At 45.0% G+C, this 18,379-nt stretch overlaps 1 protein-coding gene across 1 annotated transcript in view; it reads left to right on the top strand.

Moving 5' to 3' along the window:
* The window catches only part of LOC146191384 (cholinesterase-like), an 86,027-nt gene extending 72,025 nt beyond the window's left edge, over positions 1 to 14,002 (top strand). The window contains exons 5-8 of the mRNA XM_084599930.1: positions 4,887 to 5,094; positions 6,275 to 6,466; positions 11,517 to 11,791; positions 13,335 to 14,002. Of these exons, the coding sequence (XP_084456056.1) occupies positions 4,887 to 5,094; positions 6,275 to 6,466; positions 11,517 to 11,791; positions 13,335 to 13,467 (808 nt within the window). The 3' untranslated portion in view covers positions 13,468 to 14,002. The remainder of the gene's footprint in view (positions 1 to 4,886; positions 5,095 to 6,274; positions 6,467 to 11,516; positions 11,792 to 13,334) is intronic.
* Positions 14,003 to 18,379: the final 4,377 nt, after the last annotated feature.

Below are 18,379 nucleotides of genomic sequence, written 5' to 3'. Positions count from 1 at the left end.
TAACCAATGCGGCTATGAATAGATCGTCAGATGCCCTCGACTATATTGCTAGTATGAAATCTAAATCGATATTCCTGCAGCCAATAAAAAAGCAGGTGGTATTATCCACCGTGACCAATTTGGAGAAATAGTACTGGTCGTGATATTAAGGGTTCTGCTTTACGATCGGTAAAATACTTCTCTGACATTATTGAATTCGTCCTTTGTGAAATATTGGACACGTGTTTATAGATGGCTGTTTTTACGATGGAAATTCGCATAGCTAGCGTAACTGTCGTATGTAAAAAGAGAAGTAGAAATGAACTAGAAAACCATAGACCATCACGGAAAAATCAGTGCTGGCAGACGAAAGACGAAAAGTAGGACACGCAACTGCTCTGACACAACGATAAAGATCAGCCGCGGGAGCTGGAATTGCCACTTTCCTAACCATGGTCAGTAATTCCGGAGCTGATGGACAAGGTTCGATAGCGAACTTGGGCCTACACGATAGCAGCTGCTGGACATCCTTCGGCAGTCGTTGGCACATCCCGAAAGTGAACACGATTGCTGGTCAGCCATGTTTTTTTTTTTTTTTTTTTTTGCAGGAAAGTTCGTAGACTTGAAAGTGCCCGCTGCCACAGAAATTCGGTGATCCTGTCAATTACGCAAGAAAACTCGCGCCATTTTCTCCTTGAGGTAGGCGTTGACTGAAACGAAAGCAGAAGTGGAAGATGTTGCCGAAGCAGTCGGATTTGGTGTTGCCATTAAGGGTGCAAAATCTTGCAAATCCGGTTTCCATGGCCGGCCGAAGGTCGAAGATCGTCGCACAATCACAGAACTTCATACGGTGAAATCTGATATCGGATGCAAAAACCCAGCACCGGGTCCTTGAAAGTGGCAGAGGAAATCAAAGGAACTATACGGCACGGATCGAGATAGAACGAGAAAAGTTTGCTGCTGGGCGAGATCTTTGTTGCGAGGCAACATCTTCAACGTCTGCTTTTGTTTCCGTCACCGCCACCTCGAGGTGGGCCGTGTCGGTGTCTGTGTCCGTGGTCCCTCAGGACGTCTGAATTCACGTTGCCCCCATGCCACTGGCACGAGCTGCCAACCCGAGTCACTACTTTCATGCGGGAGGATGAAATCAGAATCAGCCTGCCAACATCGTTTGCATTCTCGGTACCCCTACGACACGCAGGCATATGCAAGGGAATAATGTAGCCGGCGAAAGAAGCTTCCGCCATTGCTTTCGCAATTCAACTAGGGTTAACCAGAGCTAAACCGCAACTAACTTTTTTTTCTTGATGCTCAACCAACTCACCCAGCAACAAACTTAGATCAACCATAAACCAATTTTCTTATTGCTTGCCTTTTCGAAGACCTTTGAAAACAATTCTGAATCACTCCAAAATATTGAGGATTATTATCAAACATAATCTGCTGACACAATATCGATTCGGGTTTGTGTAAAGAAAACAACTCAACAGAGTTAGTTTTGCTGCATCAAAGAGAATATAACAGCAGTTCGAAATCAGATTGTGCTGGCTTGTTCATGGACTTTTCCAAGATTCTCCTTGATAAGCCGTGATATACTGTTATAAAAACCTGGGACTTTGTAGAATAAGTGGGATGGCACCTAAGTCAGTCAAAGGTTATATACCTATCACATATTTAAAGAATAAGAGTTAAATTACAAAATACCTGACGTCAAAGCTTGACGCGTGGTGTAACTCAGAAAACGTATTAAGAACATTGGTTTTTTAAATTACACACCACTGACGTCACTATTTTCTTCTCTTACAGAGCAAAATTTACAATTATGCAGATGAAGCAACTATAATTTTTTTGCGAAAGCCACCATCTCGCTTCTCATTCAGGCGCGTAAAGCACTGTCAAAATACGGGAAGGATAGTCGTCATTAAACGCAATGGGCATAAATGAAAATGAAACTAAGGTAGTGATATTCAGACCTACAGTAAAAGTACTGACAGAAAGCGAAGATATTATTATAAATTCGCGCAAGATAGCAGAGCCAACATTTTAAAGTGTTTGGTGAAATTTTGTCGTTCATTATAACCTGAAAACAAGTGTATGGTATGATACGTAGGTACGTATGGTACGTAGGATCAGATACCGTCTGTCAATACTTATAGAATTATGTTATAAAACACACGTTCCTGCCCGAACCTCAATTACTCTCATCTCGTTTGGAGAAAAGTGTCTTTTTCTCAAACTTACAGCACATTCATTTCCAGCAGAAGTGCATCCGGCGCACCGACAATAATCAGTGTGGACACATTGCCAGGAATTTTTTCTGCAGATCTCATATGGTCAAGATATCTATATAACTATCATCCCACAGTGACATTGAGATATTAAGTGCTGACAATTCTATCTAATCTTAAAACATTGATATTAGCCATCCGTACAACATCGTATTAACCACCACGATTTCCAGAATGGGCTGTTCCTACGTCTCATCTCAGCTCCGGCTCACAGACGTTTAGCTATATGCTGCCTTCATTCATAAATAATCGCCTAATGAATGACATACATATATATGTTTTTATCGGGAAATCCAATGTCTATGTTCGACGGGTACGTGTAGCTGCACAATTGCCCTTCCCTTAAGTTATTGTAGTTACTTTCGTTTTTTATAGCAATTAGTTTGTGCAATTCCTGCAATGTGCACTGTTTTGTTTCACATTATATGCCCGCTGCTATTAAAATGACTGGCTTAGAGAGTGAGGCAGGATACCAAAGGGCGGCTTTTCTCTGTAGCTTTTTGATGCACCTGCGCATGCATGAAAACCAGAGGGTGTCAGATTTCAAAAATAATGCAATAACAATAAATTATTTTTCAGTGATCGCTCAGCTAGTTTTTAAGGAATGTAATTGGCCAGTGTGTATTAGGTTACATTTCAGACGGAGGAATTCTAGTTGCCACCGGTTACCTATTTTCGGCTCCTTCTACATGTATGCCTGGAAGCAATGAAAGGGCGTTCGGTCTCTCTTCTTTATCTTCTTTATTTTGTTGGCGTTTTATTGTAGCACCCGTAAAGGTAGAATAATCGTCTGGAATGGAATTTGGTGAGAATAACTAAGAACGCGTGAAGTGCACTATGAAAATGAAAAATTTGAACACACTGGTCAATTACATTCTTCAAAAAGTAGCTGAACGATTACTGAAAAGTAATGGCTTGGTATTGCATTATTTTTCTGAAATCTGCCACCCTTTGGTCTTCATGCACGAGCTGATGCATGAAAAGGCTACAAAGAAAAATGAGCTGCCCTGTGGTACCCTGGCTGGCGCTTTTTCCACATTGTTCACTTTGGTGGTGTGCATGCATTAAAACCAAAAAGTAACTAAGACTAATTGCATTACTTTTAGGAAGCAATAGCAATGTAATGCCGCTACTTTTTGAAAGCCGTAATTGTTTTGGTTTGTTTTGTGGAGTTTAACGTCCCAAAGCTACTCAGGCTATCAGAGACGCCAAAGGCCGTAGTTCTTAAGGGCATTTAATTCGATTAGCGCGATTCCCGAGAAATTTAGCAGCGATGAAATTTAGCCCATTTCCAAAACTAATTTTATCATGTATGCTGTAGAGCTTCAAGACAAAAAAGGATTAAAAAAATAACGGATGCTATAGGCGTTGCCCAGGCTTGTAGCGATATAGCACCAGGCTCTCGTCGGTTACGTTTATTTATTTATTTATTTATTTATTTATTTATTTATTTATTTATTTATTTATTTATTTATTTATTTATTTATTTATTTATTTATTTATTTATTTATTTATTTATTTATTTGAGATACTATCAGTCTGGTCAAGACCAAGATAGGAGTGATATAAGGGAAGAACAGAGTACAAAGCGAGAACACAATAAACAAAACACAAGCACCGTCCAGTCGGTACCAAGTTTAACACTTCAAAAAATGGAACATCTGTTCGCAACCACGGCCGGTCTCGAGAGCGCGCGCTCTCCCTCGAGACCGGCCGTGTCGCAACAAACAAACATGCGCAAAAATTTCAATGCAACCAAACAGAGAACAATGTGAAAAAACCATGTTTAACACAAATTCAAAGCGCATTATATCAGACACTATACTAGCAATTCACGAACACCAGCAGAGAACATATACACACTTGATGCGAGCACTGCAGTTTCTGGTAGTTTGTTCCAGTCTCTCGCTGTGGATAGGAAGAAGAAATGCTTGTAGCAGTGCTTAGAAAACTTTTCTTATTTTACATGCCTGCAATGTTTACCCCGAGAGATACGTGAAGTGGTTTCGCTTATGCATTGCTGCTTATCGATGTGTACTATGCTGTTCATAATCTTATCAGCACGTCTAGGCCCCGGAGCGCGAGCTGCACTCCATATATATTGCATTTTAATCTTGATACACACCCAGCATCTTGATTTGCTATCACTGATGTTTGTTTAGCAAAATTTTGCTCGTTTCTGCCATGTTTAACATTACGCATCAGCCTAGTGAGCTGGCGAGCTCCTTGTGGTACCGCATCATGCTGCGCAGCCATCACACGGCCGCTCACGAACTTGAGATGAAGATGCTAAACGGCGCTCTGCCCCTCCCCCTCCCCCCTCTCTCTCTCTCTCTTCTATTTTTGCGAAACGAAGAGGCGTCTGTGTGCTGTGCGATATCAGCGCACGTTAAAGATCCCCAGGTGGTCGAAATTACCCCGTAGCCCTCCACTACGGCTCCTCTTTCTCTCTTTCCACTTTCACTCCCACCTTCCTCCCTTCCCTTACGGCGCGGTTGAGGTTTCGACAGGAAACAAGTGAGACAGTTACCGTGCCTTTCCCTTCCTATAAATCAATGTTTTCTTTTTTTTTAGAACTTCATTTGTCTGCTCTCAGCATGGCACGTGACTGCATTGCAGGTACCCCGACAATACATTGTTAATTAGTCGTCGCGTGAAGGAGCAAGCCGACCGCATGAGCTGCGTGAAGGGCGACCTTCCGGACCATACGTGCATGCGCGCTGCGGACTACCGCCTGTTCGTGAAGACGGCCCTGCCTCCGGTGTTCTTCCCTTCTTTCACGGGGCTCATACCGTATCCCCCTCGAGAGCTCATGAGTAAAGAAGAGGTACGTGGCTTGATGGTGTACAAGATCAGCACGCGATGTCTCTGTTCCAAGTCGGGTGTGCACATCCTACTCGCTGACATCACCGTGAACAAGCAGTGAAAACATTTCTCAGCGAAAGCTGTAACAGCTTCATTGGAGAGCTAAACTCGTTACAAGCTTAAGTTCAGAGGCGTATAACTCATCACCCGTAAAAAGAAAGCATCGCGTACAACAACCGACGCAACCTGCCGTGAAGAGGGTAGTCGCAGCAAAGGAGAGGCGACCACCTCTTCGCAGAAATTTGCAAAGATATACTCGCTTCATCACAGAGCGCCCCGTCGGGGTGGTGCAGTGGTAAGACCCGGGTTCGAACCCGACCACGGCGGGTGGTCGAAATTACTCCGTAGCCCTCCACTACGGCTCCTCTTTCTCTCTTTCCATTTTGACTCCCACCTTCATCCCCTTACGGCGCGGTTGAGGTGTCCACAGAAAACAAGTGAGACAGTTACCGCGCCTTTCCCCTCCTATAAAATCGAATCAAATCACAGAGCCGACCGGCCTCTGTGCTTGTACAGCTCGCATTCCGCTCTTCGATAGTAATGATGTCAGCGTGTTCTGTTATCTCTCCGTGTGCATCAAATGTCGATAAATGTTCATGCCAGCGCTGCTGTGCTGATTGCTTACATCCAGCGGGCCGACTTTACCTGCCGGGAATGTGGTGTAACCGATGATCGCAAGCAGCATAATTTGTTCACGGGAAGAGAAAGGCGCAGTATCAGTCACATTTGTTTCTGTGGACACCTGAACCGCGCCGTAAGAGAAGGGAGGAAGGTGGGAGTAAAAGTAGAAAGAGGACCCGTAGTGGAGGGCTAAGGGGTAATTTTGACCATATGTAATTCTTTAACGTGCATTGACATCGCACAGCACGCGGGCGCCTCTTCGTTGTAAAAAAAGCGGCACAAGGCCGAGTATACACGCTGGCGCATACTCGTGCGCTGTGCCGTGCGCAGTAAGCCTCACCAGTGAAGATGCTTACAAAAAGGTTTTTTATCTCGCCCTACTGGTTAATTCACTTAGAAGGGTCCGTACAATATACACGCAAGAAGAGTAAATAAAATTCCCTTCTGAATAATTACCAGTTCGAATCGTGCCCATAATAACTGGTCGTTAGCAGTGACGCCACCATTTTCTGCCCTTGCAGAGGCGTTTGTCCGGTGTGGAAGTTCTACTAGGTCTGATGAACGACGAAAGGACTTCCGCTGCAGAGTTTACCCGCATGATCATCAGGGACGAGGACAGATTCTCCAACGTTACATCAGTCGCTCCCGATGTGTTCTACGCCCTCGGCCTAAACTTCACCAACTTCAAGAAGGCCGAGAGAAAGCGCAGAAAGGTAGTGCTTTATTGTTCTTGCAGTTGTGACTTGTGCGTTGGAGATCTTAAGGCGCACAAGGCACTGACTCTACAACACTACTACTTAATTCCATCGCATTTTGCTTAAGTTTTGCCACTATACCTGCGGACTCGTCTTATTATACCCGTGGAAATAAAACTTCTCCACACTTTTCGCGCAGCACTTTCGGAGCACTTTCTTCCCATTAAAGAGTTTGAATTGAAAATGATATCTTCCTACGACACGTTATTGTTGTTCAGGGATTGTGTTCCCATTTTTGATGACAGGTTAGCGGACGGAAGACATGATACTAAGGAGAGCACATGTGCTTGCCTTCTGTTGTTTGTGTCTTTCCACAAAATGGTCGAAAAGGTGGTGTACAGTTAATAAAAGTGTCGTGACAACAGCACACTGGCAAATTATACTAAAGTGACAGGGACCCCATTATTTGCAAAAATAAACGCAGACGCGAACTAAATTTTTTTTTCTTCATAAATACTTTCCCAGTCGTTTATAGATTCGCCAGCTCACAATTCTCACGACGCCATGCTAGCAACCTAGCCCAGCTATCTTTTGTAGTCATTTCTGGTATATAGAGAAATCAGAACGGTATAGATACCTTAAAAGTGCGTCAGGTACAACATTCACGATTATATCTTAATTTAATGTCAATTTAGGAGAGCTTTGCATACCCTGATGGGCAGGAGATAACTCTCTCCTCTCGTAGCTGCAGTTATCTTTACAATGTACTAATCTTATTGCTTGACCCTATAATGCGCCATAAATCATCTCAGCAGCGGGAAGTGTAACAGGGTAATAATGCCTATTGGAAATGTCCCTCCTTTCTACACATAAGGCGCATCTAGCCATACACGTGCTCCTGCGTTATCCAACATGAACTACTGGTTGGCCACACATTGGATTCTGTAGGTGTGAATTCCGGTATTATAGCTCGATGTGAGCTGCAGGTAGATGTGCTCGAAAAAGCACAAGATGCAATATAGGGACGGATATGGGCGTTGACGTAAGCTACAGTTATGAAAAGCCTTTTCGTTGCAAAAATACTGCTCCTATCTTGCAAAGGTGGTAAAGCCGCGTTAATTCTACCCAGGTTATAACGACACACTGAATGACTGGGTCATCCCGCCATGTCTTGTCTAAAATAGGCAGTATTCTATAGCATGAAATCCTCGTTAATTTGGAAGAATTCGGCCACGCTCTGGTCATTTGAAACCCACGGCGCTCATGACGTCACAACCACATGGTCTTGCGCTGGAATTTCAAACACTCCGTAACGCTCAGACTAAATATGGCGCCAAGCATGGAATGAAAGGGGTGAAAATATGACATGTAGTGTGGGATAAATGTCCCCGCATGTCTGAAAAGATTTAACTTGCTTTGATAATAAATTAATATCACTCAAAGAAGACTTTCAAGGCTTAGCCGGGCTTGAAACACACGGCGCTCGTATTGCAAGCCAAAGTGGCTGCGCCAAGCAAGGCACGCACGTTTGTACGAGCAAAAACAAGTGGAATTTATATGTATGTCATGCGGTCTTGCACGTAAAGCGGTAACTTACGACTGACGGCGGTACACACAATTGTAAAAGTAACAATTACGCAAGTAAATTATTACTTGCATAATTGTCTAATTGGCAAGGCTTAATTATAACCTAGTATCAAATTACATGCTCCCGTCTTTTTCCTGCCGTTACTAGTGACATGGTGATGCCGCCATGCAGCGGTCACTAACAGTTTAAGCTTGAGTACATTTAACCTTCGTCTACTCGAGCCTCGCCTTAACAATTAGAGTTTGAGGTCGGAATTCAGCCTTCCAGGACCCTTGAACCTCGAAATAGAGACGCCGCCCTTGGCCACGCAGGTACGTTCGTAGGACGTAGTTCAATCTGAGATTTATATCTGCGTCGCTCGTGATAACTTGGGCAGCACACATAAAGGTCTTTCTCACTCGCGTGTCTTGGCATGCGATGGCGAAAAGATAACTTCACAGTAATTTACATCAACCATTTACAAAATAACCTATAACCCAGACTAAAGAGGAGGACGAGTCGAAGAAAAGACAAGTATGAAAGGAGAGACGTACACGCCGACTGTGCACTCCCCTGGCAACCAGACTGATTTTTGTGTCAGCGCAATCGCATATCATTAGCAGTTGTCGTTGTGTACGTGGTGTACATCTTTCCTCTCGTAGTTGTCCTTTTTTTTTACACTGGTTCTCCTCTTCATCGTGTACCAACAGGCCCAGATTTCCATTCTTCTGCAAAGCTTTTCTTCTTACCTGGCGTCCTTTTAAATATACACTTTCCTGGCCGCCAGGCTACGTTTAGTTTTAGTTCAGTTGCACCCAACCCAGTTTTCCTGGTAAACATCTCTCCTCTCGTCCTTGTCCTTTTTTTAAACTGTTTCTCCTCTTTTTCATGTAAGAATTGGCACTAATTTCCACCCTTCTAAGACGAACTAGTGCTTACTATAAGTTTATTCACGTAAACCCTTCTTTTTTTTTTTCGGTGTGTGTGTGTGTGGGGGGGGGGGGGGGGAGGGGGGAGGGAGGCTATTAGGCTATTAATGGCTTGTTGTTCTTCACGAATTCACGAAATGATATGCCTAATCAAGCTGTAGTGCACTGCCCGTTTGGCGGACCTGTGACACAATTGCTACAGCACAAAGCGATTACGGCTTTTTAAAATGAATGCGTGATCATTTTTTTTTTTCGGGACATGGGAGTCCTGCATTAACTAGGCAATTTCCTCAATCCCATGAAATTCCAACTGACGGGGGTTTACTACAACAAAGGGGAAAACGGTAAAAGAGGATAACTCGTCTTGCGTTTTGATACAGTATTGAGGATAGTGAACTTTCAGAAAACGAACTATTCTATACTCCTAGAATGAAGCAGGGGAATCGGCAAGGATTGGTTTGTAGTGATTAATGCCCCAAAGCGACTCAGACTATGAAGGACGCCGAAGTACAGGGCTCCGGCAATTGCTACGTCCTGGGGTTCTTTAATGCGCACTGACACCACACAGTAGAGAGTTTTAGTTTACTGTGATCCGCCACCGCGCGCTCCACTGCGCATGCCCACACCCCCTTGACGCCGGCAGATGGCGCTACATACTGGATGTCCGCACATAGACCTGCCGCGTCGGGACCAATCAGCTTGTGCGCCCCACCCACGCGCGGTAGAGTGTCAAAGCGGCGGATCGCGGATCACGGTAAGCTAAATCTCTCTAATATCACAGAGTACATGGTCGCCTTGCTTTTCACCTCTGTCGGTAAGCGGGTCCGAGACCAGGTTTGAACGCACGTCTTTGCATTCAGCTGTCCAGCGCCCTGACCACTGAGCCATCGCAAAGAGGCATGCCTGTGGGGGTTGAAAAGGCCATTTAAAATAATTTAAAACGATGAGTACTACGCAATTTTGTAGGCCCTCAAAAGCAGAAATAATTTTGGATGCTAGGTAGGTGGAAAGCTTTCTTCAGTGACATTAACAATCGTTACATTTGTAACACCTACTGCGTTGTAGTCGCTGTTATTTTAACATGTCTTAGCAGGAAACTCGTAAACGTTAAAACTGCGCGCCATCTCGGCCACTTTCAGAAGATTGCACTGTACTTATGCTGGGCAATTTGAATGTGCCATCTCTGGTGTCGTCATGGCGGTCAGTTTGAAGCCTTACCAATGGGAAATTGGAGGCACCGTTATCGATATCAATTATGGTCGACCTCTCGTGAGGGAGAGTAAGGTAGACATTCGAAATTCGGCGACATCGCAATAGCCTACTAGTGCACACCATCCGTGTGTTGCCTGAATGTCTTACAGAACTTGCCGTTAAAGTGCCAGCGTTCACCTTCTGGTCGAAAATATTTTCTTCCCCGGTAATGTGAGGCTTTGCGCTTTTTTGAACAAGTAATTAGTTGCGCAGTCACAGCCACCACAATCAACGAAATTGGCATTCGGGTGGTTTACATGATACCGACAAAGTCGGGTCGGGTGGGCCTGTCGGGCTCATCTATACGCTAGGCGGTCGAGCCAGACGACCGTCGGGTCGGGTCCCACCAGCCTGACTGCAGGGGGTGGATTGGCTCGACCCTATCCGCTAGGCAAGGAGCATGTATACGCTGACGCGTCGGGTCGACGCCTCCTCTCTTGCCTCCTTGGTGGTCGGGGACGGGATCATGCGTCTAGGTGGTGTTGGATCGTGAGCAGTTCGTCTGAGCTTTCCTCCTCTACCTCCTCTCCCGTCTGCGCCTGATTCATTTGCTCGACGCACGGTGTAGCAGCGATCTCTACCCGACAGAAACGAGTTAATGTGAACCCAGACGGGTGGTTCAACCCGACAACAGGGTCCTCACTACTCGACCCGCTTGCGTCGGGCAGGGCTGATGTTTCTTTCCTCCTATTGTGTCGCAGTTGTTTTTCCCTCGCCTGCCTGACCGTCTAGCCTCCACCATGCCTCCGCAAGCCACATTCCCCTTCCTTCCTCCTCTGCGTCTGGCGGGAGGCATGGTGTCTGTAGGAAGCCTTTAGGAACGGCGCAGCACACTGCAGCCTCGGACCAACGACACCGCGTGCGCGACAACGAACTGGCGGGAGGGAAGCGAGCAGCGAGCACAATTAGTGGTCTCCGCCCACCATTCAACCGTCAGTCAGAGAGACAGACCAGTGGATGTCGCCCTGATTAACTCCTAGGTTTCGACGTCACTATCCTGGGTTGGTGGCCAGAGTAGAAAAGAAAGTGGGGGGGGGGGGGTGAGAGAAAGAGCTTTAATTTGAAATGTTGTTCCTTTCTGGCGCGCATCGCTGTAATATTTTGCTGACACTATCTCAGAGAGCTGATCGATGCTTCGGGCCTGTTCGTTTAAAATGTCATACCTTGGTTAGTGACCTATTAAAAAGCGATCTGGAGCTCGAATTTTTTCGTTGAATTTAAACCGGATATTTTTCGAGTTAATCGTTGATTTCATTCCGCAGTGATTACTTTGTCAGACACAGCGTAGTGACATATGCACACGTGGACTTGTCATCTGCAGAAAGGTCGTCACTGGAAAACGCCTCAAGTCTTCTACGAGCTTCTGGCTGACTTTTTAGTAACGTGTCCAACACGTGAACTGCATCTCCGGCTGGCCTCGGACTCGAGCAACCGCGTCTCTCGTTTCCTTGTCTCTTCGACCAGCGTGCACTTGGAGCCGGACGACATGTTGCGACTCGTATTCGGGGCGCCTTTGGGGCAACCGGTACAGATGAAAGCCCTGTACTCTGCCAGCCAGAGCCTCATCAGTCTGCTGGCTTACTTCGCCCGCACTGGGTACGTCTGGCAGCTTAGCATTACTTCTTATTACCGGTTGACCTCTTCGTACAGCGACAGCTGATGAAGCCACGTGTTCTGGTTATACCGCGTCGTCTTTTCGAGTCTGATTGGTCAGGTCATGGTGACGTCATTAATGGCGCAATGGAAACGAGCGTCTTTCAGGGATAAAGCCTCTATCACCCACTTCTCACCACAATTGCCTACATAGCCCGGCTACTCTAACAACGCCGTCAACGCCGTACCCGCGTAGAGACCCGTGCCCCATGCTTTGTCAAAAAACTATCTCGTTTTGACAGGCAGGGGAGGGTGTGCGCCGTATACTAACCTTGTATTGATGCATAACCGGCTTGTGTCACGTACAGCTAACATACATGCATGCCCTACTTAATCACTGCTTTTAAACACTCTTATATACAATGTAGGCAGCGAAATGCTAAGCACAGCGCAACAGCCTAGCCGGTTTTGCAAGCCTGATGACTGGCCGTTACTACGGTGCGGTGGTCTCACGCGCTTGTCGGAAAAGCGGAACAGTTCGCGCCGTACTGGGTACGAAACCCACTTCGAACTGTGGTTTTTCATTGCAGTTTATTACTGCTGAAATCGTCATTTCAGGACAAAACGCTTTCTTCGCTACGCATACATTTATTGTTAACGCATTAAAAGATTGTAACGAAAGGCGACTGGTTACTCGTGCTCTCTTGTTTTACGTAATAAAGTAAACAGCTCGTTCTATTAAAAAAAAAAAACAAACGCGTCGCCATTCGCTTTTGTCCTGGGTCAGTCGGAAAGAATTCTAGAAATCAAATCAGAATCAATTCAACAAAGTAAATTTCTCGTAGTCGGGGTTGAACCCAACCCTCACCTAGTCAAGCGGACACGCGACGCATGCACGCGACCCTTAGTAGCACGAAGGGTAACTGGAAGTTTGTTAAAGGGGAACCTAGTCATCATGATATGGTTCATATGACGTACTAACCTGTGTTTGGGATGGTTCTTTTGGTTTATCGGGTTTAACCTCCCAAAGTGACTCAGGCTACTAGAGATGACGTAGTATAAGGTTCTGGAAATTTCGACCACCTGGGTTCTTTAACGTGCACTGGCATCGTACAGTACACGATGTCAGTGCACGTTAAAGAACCCAGGTAGTCAAAATTTCCGGAGCACTCCACTACGGCGTCTCTCATAGCCTGAGTTGCTTTGGGACGTTAAACCCCATAAACCAAAACCAAACCAAACTCCCCAAACAAGCGCCGCCGCGATGGCTCAGTGGTTATTGGGGCGTGTACTGACAATAATTTTAAATCTATTCAATTTAAAAAGAAAAACATTTCTAAAAGAACTCGAGCATTGAAATATGGCGTTAAATACGCAACACGTCTTAAAGCGAAGCTCAAAACGTCCTCCTAATTTTTGTGTTAAGAGTAGGGCAATGAAAACGCAGTTTGTGAACGAGATTTCCTGCTGAGAAATAAAATGGGGGGGGGGGGCATTAATTTTTAGCAAGTTGTCAATCCTCATATAATTTCTTCTCTCCTTTCAGCAACGCCTTTTTGACGGAGGAGCACCAACAAGGCAAATACCGCATCACTGTCGCCGGTGCCAGCGACCAGAGCCCCGAAGCATTCCACGCCCGCCAGGAACACTGCGACTTACTTAAGGACATCGATATTTGAACGATGTACTGCTTTCGCGCAATTGCCCGACGCTAGTATCGTAGTATAGGAATCACAAAACCACGTGCGCTTTTGCTGTTATTCTTGAACATTCGCTTTCGAACAACGCAGCCGCTCTTCACTCATAAAACGCAGCTCCTTGACTTTTTATTGGATCCTAAGATGTCAACTTAGTGAATCTCCGAAAGGAGTAAATCTTCGGTGGCATGTGGTAGTCGTATAAACTCTTCAGACCATTAACGCAACGCCTTACGAACTGATACCGACGCTGCTTCTGTCGATGGACAGTGGAAGGGTCTGCTCTTCTAATGCCTCACCTAGTCCTTCTGCGTCTGGGAGAACGTTCTCCTTTGGCCACCGGGAGACTGATTCGCCGCCGTTCCCGGCTTCCGCGTACGGTTGCTGTGTGCTGAAGTTTCGACTCACTGGCGCCCTACCGACCGGTCTGACCATGTGGAGCACGTAATAACTTTACATATCCATTTTCTATTCCATTCTTCAGTGTCTGGTTGATATCCAACCATATTAAACTCTGGTGGAGCAAACTCGTTTCCTCTTACCCAATGCCTCTCTTTCTACCGCACACACATCACCCATACCTTCCTACTAACAAAAAAAGGCAAACCTGTATGGGAAATGTGTGGGCAGGAGCTCACAGTTAATCATATTTTAATCTCATGCTCACAGCTTAAAGAACACAGGAAAACATATTTTGCTGTATTTTACAAGAACACATTTCATTTCACCCTGCATTGCTTTTAGGAGAACAAGCACTCGTCAATTTTTCTATTGTTAGCGCATTTCTGAAGAAAGCCAATGTTTTAAATCAAATATAAGTATAACCCTACACATCTGATAGATAACCTTGTGTTTGGCGCATGATAGCCACTGTTGCTTATGTGCCATAAAATCACATATAATTAATTTTTTCTACCACGGGATCTATTTATGTAGAGCGTGAGCATTGATACTTTAGCTTATGAGTAAAATAGCGGGGTGTATAATGGTGTAGTTTGTTAAAATGTGCATCATCACGTGTGGAATGAAGAAAAACCGAGAACTGCTGAAAAGTAAAACTCTGGCAGAACGAGAGCGATCAACGATAAAGCGGAGCTAGCACCGCTTTTTTCGACAAGGCAGGTGTTCATCACGTGACTCGGTACGTAGCACTGCATTATGAACGGCGGCTACGGTGGAGTATTCACTCTTTGTTGAGACGTTGCGCATTTGAAGAGGGCCAACGTGCCTCACGAGAGCTTCGCAGAGTGTCGTTTCAGTACCCATTTCCTTGCATTTTCTTTAACCTTCTGCGCACATTGCCAGAATCATTATCGGAGCGTCAGGACATAACCCAAGTTCAGGTGCCGTCTTTCCTGATTCTCCAACTTCGATATATCAGCAAGAGGACCCGGAGCTAAATCTGACAAAGCTCCGAGCGAAAATACAGTACGAGGCGTCGCCACCAAACACTGCGCCACACCGTACAGGCTGTGGCTGGCTATAACCCAGAAATCTTGCAAATCGTCACTGTTACGTAAGTAGCTCCCCGAAAACTAAAACAGATGGCGCGTGCCGCCCAGCTGTTGTTGTGGCTGTAGGAAGAAGGAAAAGAAAATACACGGGCCTGCTACTGGCTCTGTAACTGAGCCACCTCCGCTGCCTCGTGCGGTCAAAAGAGAGAAAGTAGAGAAGAAAGAAAAGAAGAGAAAGAGCGCGCCTCAACAGCTGTTCGTCCACCACCAAAGCGGTGGCGGGTGCAACGACAGCCTACAACAGATAAAATTCGGTGGCTGGCTAGCCCTCGCCGAAAGCTGCGTTCACCTACCGTCCCAGCCCCGTAGGGCCAGGAACTGGCGGTGGTGCAGTAGTAAGACACCAGACTACTGTGCCGTAGTTCCCGGGTTCGAACCCGTCCACGGCGACTGTGTTTCGATGGAAGCGAAACGAAGTGGTTCAGGTGTCCACAGCTACAAGTGTGACAGATACTGCGCCTTTCCCTTCCTGTGAACCATTATCATTATTTATTAAACGAAGTGGCGTCCGTGTGCTGTGCGATGTCAGCGCACGTTAAAAATCCTTAGGCGTTTTTTTTTTTTTTTTAGGTGGTCGAAATTATCCGAAGCCCTCTTCTGTGGCTTCTCTTTCTCTCTTTCCCCCTTCAATCCCGCCTTCCTCCCTTCCATTACGGCACTGGTCAAGTGTCCACAGAGCAAGTGTAACAGATACTGCGCCTTTCCCTTCCTGTGAACCAATTATTATTATATGGCGGGTGCCGCCGCGCCAGCTTCGCCAAAAGAAAAGTGGCGTGCGGCGATAAATAATGTGTAAACACAAAACTGCCAAAGCTGACGTTCCAGCCTTTGAAAAAAAAAAATGAAGGGGCAATTTGAAATTTTATTGCCGATAACTCCGTTCTTAAACATCACTTTTAGAAATCTTTGCTGGATGAGGCGGCGTTTTTTCACATACAATCAAAAGTATATTGGCTTATTTACGGCCTCTTAAATCGTACTCCTATTAAAGCAAAAACCTTTCTAGGCTCACGGAACTAAATCCCGAGCGCGAGATTCGTGCATCATATCTGTGCGTGAGATTTATTTATTTATTTATTTATTTATTTATTTATTTATTTATTTATTTATTTATTTATTTATTTATTTATTTATTTATTTATTTATTTATTTATTTATTTATTTATTACAATTTCCTGCAGCGCCCGAAGGCATTATTGCAGGGGGAGAGATGACAAGTAATCTTGCTGGGAACGCCAGTGATAAAATACATAAAAATGAAGAAAATAACAAGACACAAGTGATAATGCGGAATGAAAAACATGCACCTAAAGGGGGCAACTGCGCGACGAACAAAGTGATGAAAACACTCAAAAAACAAAGTAATGAAGGAAACACACGCAAGAGAACTGGGCGCCACGTCGCACATCCGATAAAAAAGCCCGAAATAAATTTTCAGTGCAACACTCAGTGATGCCAGCTGGCAGCCGGTTCCACTCATTGATCGTCAGTGGAAAAAACGAGGTTTTATACACATCTGTCCGGCATTTTATTTCGCGGATCTTCCACTGATGATCAAGTCGTCTAGACAAAAAGTGAGGTTGAAGCAGGTACCGGTCTTTGTCAATGCTGAACTTTCCAAAATAAATGCGATACATAATCTGCAGTCTGAAATGTTTTCTGCGGTGAGCTAAAGATTCCCAACCAAGATGATGTTTAATAGACGTGACACTAGATGAAAAATTATAATTATTAGACACAAATCTGGCAGCATTATTTTGGACGCGTTCGAGCATGTCTGATAAGTAAATAAACTGGGGATCCCATACAGGGCATGCATATTCAAGAATTGGTCTTATGTAAGTGAAATACAGGAGCTGCTTGACATTTGACTGCGCTTTGCTGAAATTACGCTTTAAAAAATTAAACATTCTGCAGGCTTTCGATGTAATATGCTCAACTTGTCTCGTCCACGTAAGGTTAGAGGTGAAATATACGCCGAGATACTTATATTCAGAAACTTTTTGCAGGGGAACATTATTTATTGAGTAGCAGGTCGGTAGAGGGGAACGCTTACGAGTGAACGAGACAAGCTTGCATTTTGAAATGTTCAAAGACATTTGCCATTTTGAGCACCAGTGCTGGATAAAATTTAAGTCTCGCTGAAGTTTTAATGCGTCAGAAGAACTTTCCACAGCATGATAAAGCACACAGTCGTCAGCATATAGCCGAACTTGGCAGGTGAGGTCAAGAACAATATCATTAATAAAAATGAGAAAAAGAAGGGGTCCAAGGACAGACCCCTGGGGCACACCTGAGGAGACGTTTACGGAATCGGAGTTACAACCGTTAATTACAACACGCTGCATGCGGTCCTGGAGATATGACTGAAGCCAGTCGAGGATATTGGGATGCAGACCAAGGCAACGTAACTTATGTAATAATAGCACATGAGGTACAGAATCAAAGGCTTTTTTAAAATCCAGAAATACACAATCAATTTGATATCCGTGGTCAAAAGAGGAAAACAGATCATTACTGAACTCAAGTAACTGGGTGGTACAGGAAAAACCCATTCTAAAGCCATGCTGAACTGGCGTAAAGAAGTCATGAGAGTCAAGGTGTTTCATGACTGCACTGTAAATTATATGTTCCAATGTTTTACAACACACGCTAGTCAGAGAAATGGGTCGGTAATTAACAACAGACATTTTCGAACCGCTTTTATGCACTGGGACAACATTAGCATTTTTCCAGTCATTTGGCAAACATGCCGAGTTAAGCGATGTTTGGAACAAGGTGACTAAATAATGAGCAATTTCGTTCGCACATGATTTTAAAACAAAGGTAGGTACACCATCCGGGCCGCTGGCGGAGGCGACCCTGATGTTATTAAGCAGTTTTGAAACACCCTGATAAGTAAAAACAATTTCAGGCATGGTTTCTGTAATAGATTCACGAGTGTTCGGAAGTTCACCGATGTACGCTGGCGCAAAGGCAGACTGAAAATATGCATTAAAACGGCAGGCATCACCATTAGTACTAACAAGGTCACCATCAACGTCTAAGTTTGGGATTCCGACTGGTTCGCGTCCGTTGTGTTTCAGAAACGTCCAGAAAGATCTGTCATATTCCGTGAAATGCGCTCTTTGACTTGAACGCGCGCCAAGTAATGCCACGCGACAGGAGCAATGGTGTACCGTCCAAACTCGCACTTGCCAGAGAAAGTGTGGCAGGGACTATACGCCTTCCTTTTCGGGTAAACCAATTATAATTATATGTAGCAATGCAACGAGCACCAATAAGCGGCAAACGATTACAGGCAAATGATAGGAGAGGAAGGGTAAGCTTTCGCCACTGTCCTCTTAAGGGAACAGGGTAGGCAAAATTTCCGAAAAAAA

The sequence above is a fragment of the Amblyomma maculatum genome, chromosome 4, assembly GCF_055883805.1.
Source record: "Amblyomma maculatum isolate TAMU_Amacu chromosome 4, ASM5588380v1, whole genome shotgun sequence".
Classification (NCBI taxonomy): Eukaryota; Metazoa; Arthropoda; class Arachnida; order Ixodida; family Ixodidae; genus Amblyomma; species Amblyomma maculatum.
Note: the sequence above shows the minus strand (reverse complement) of the source record. Positions and strands in the feature narration are given on the sequence as shown.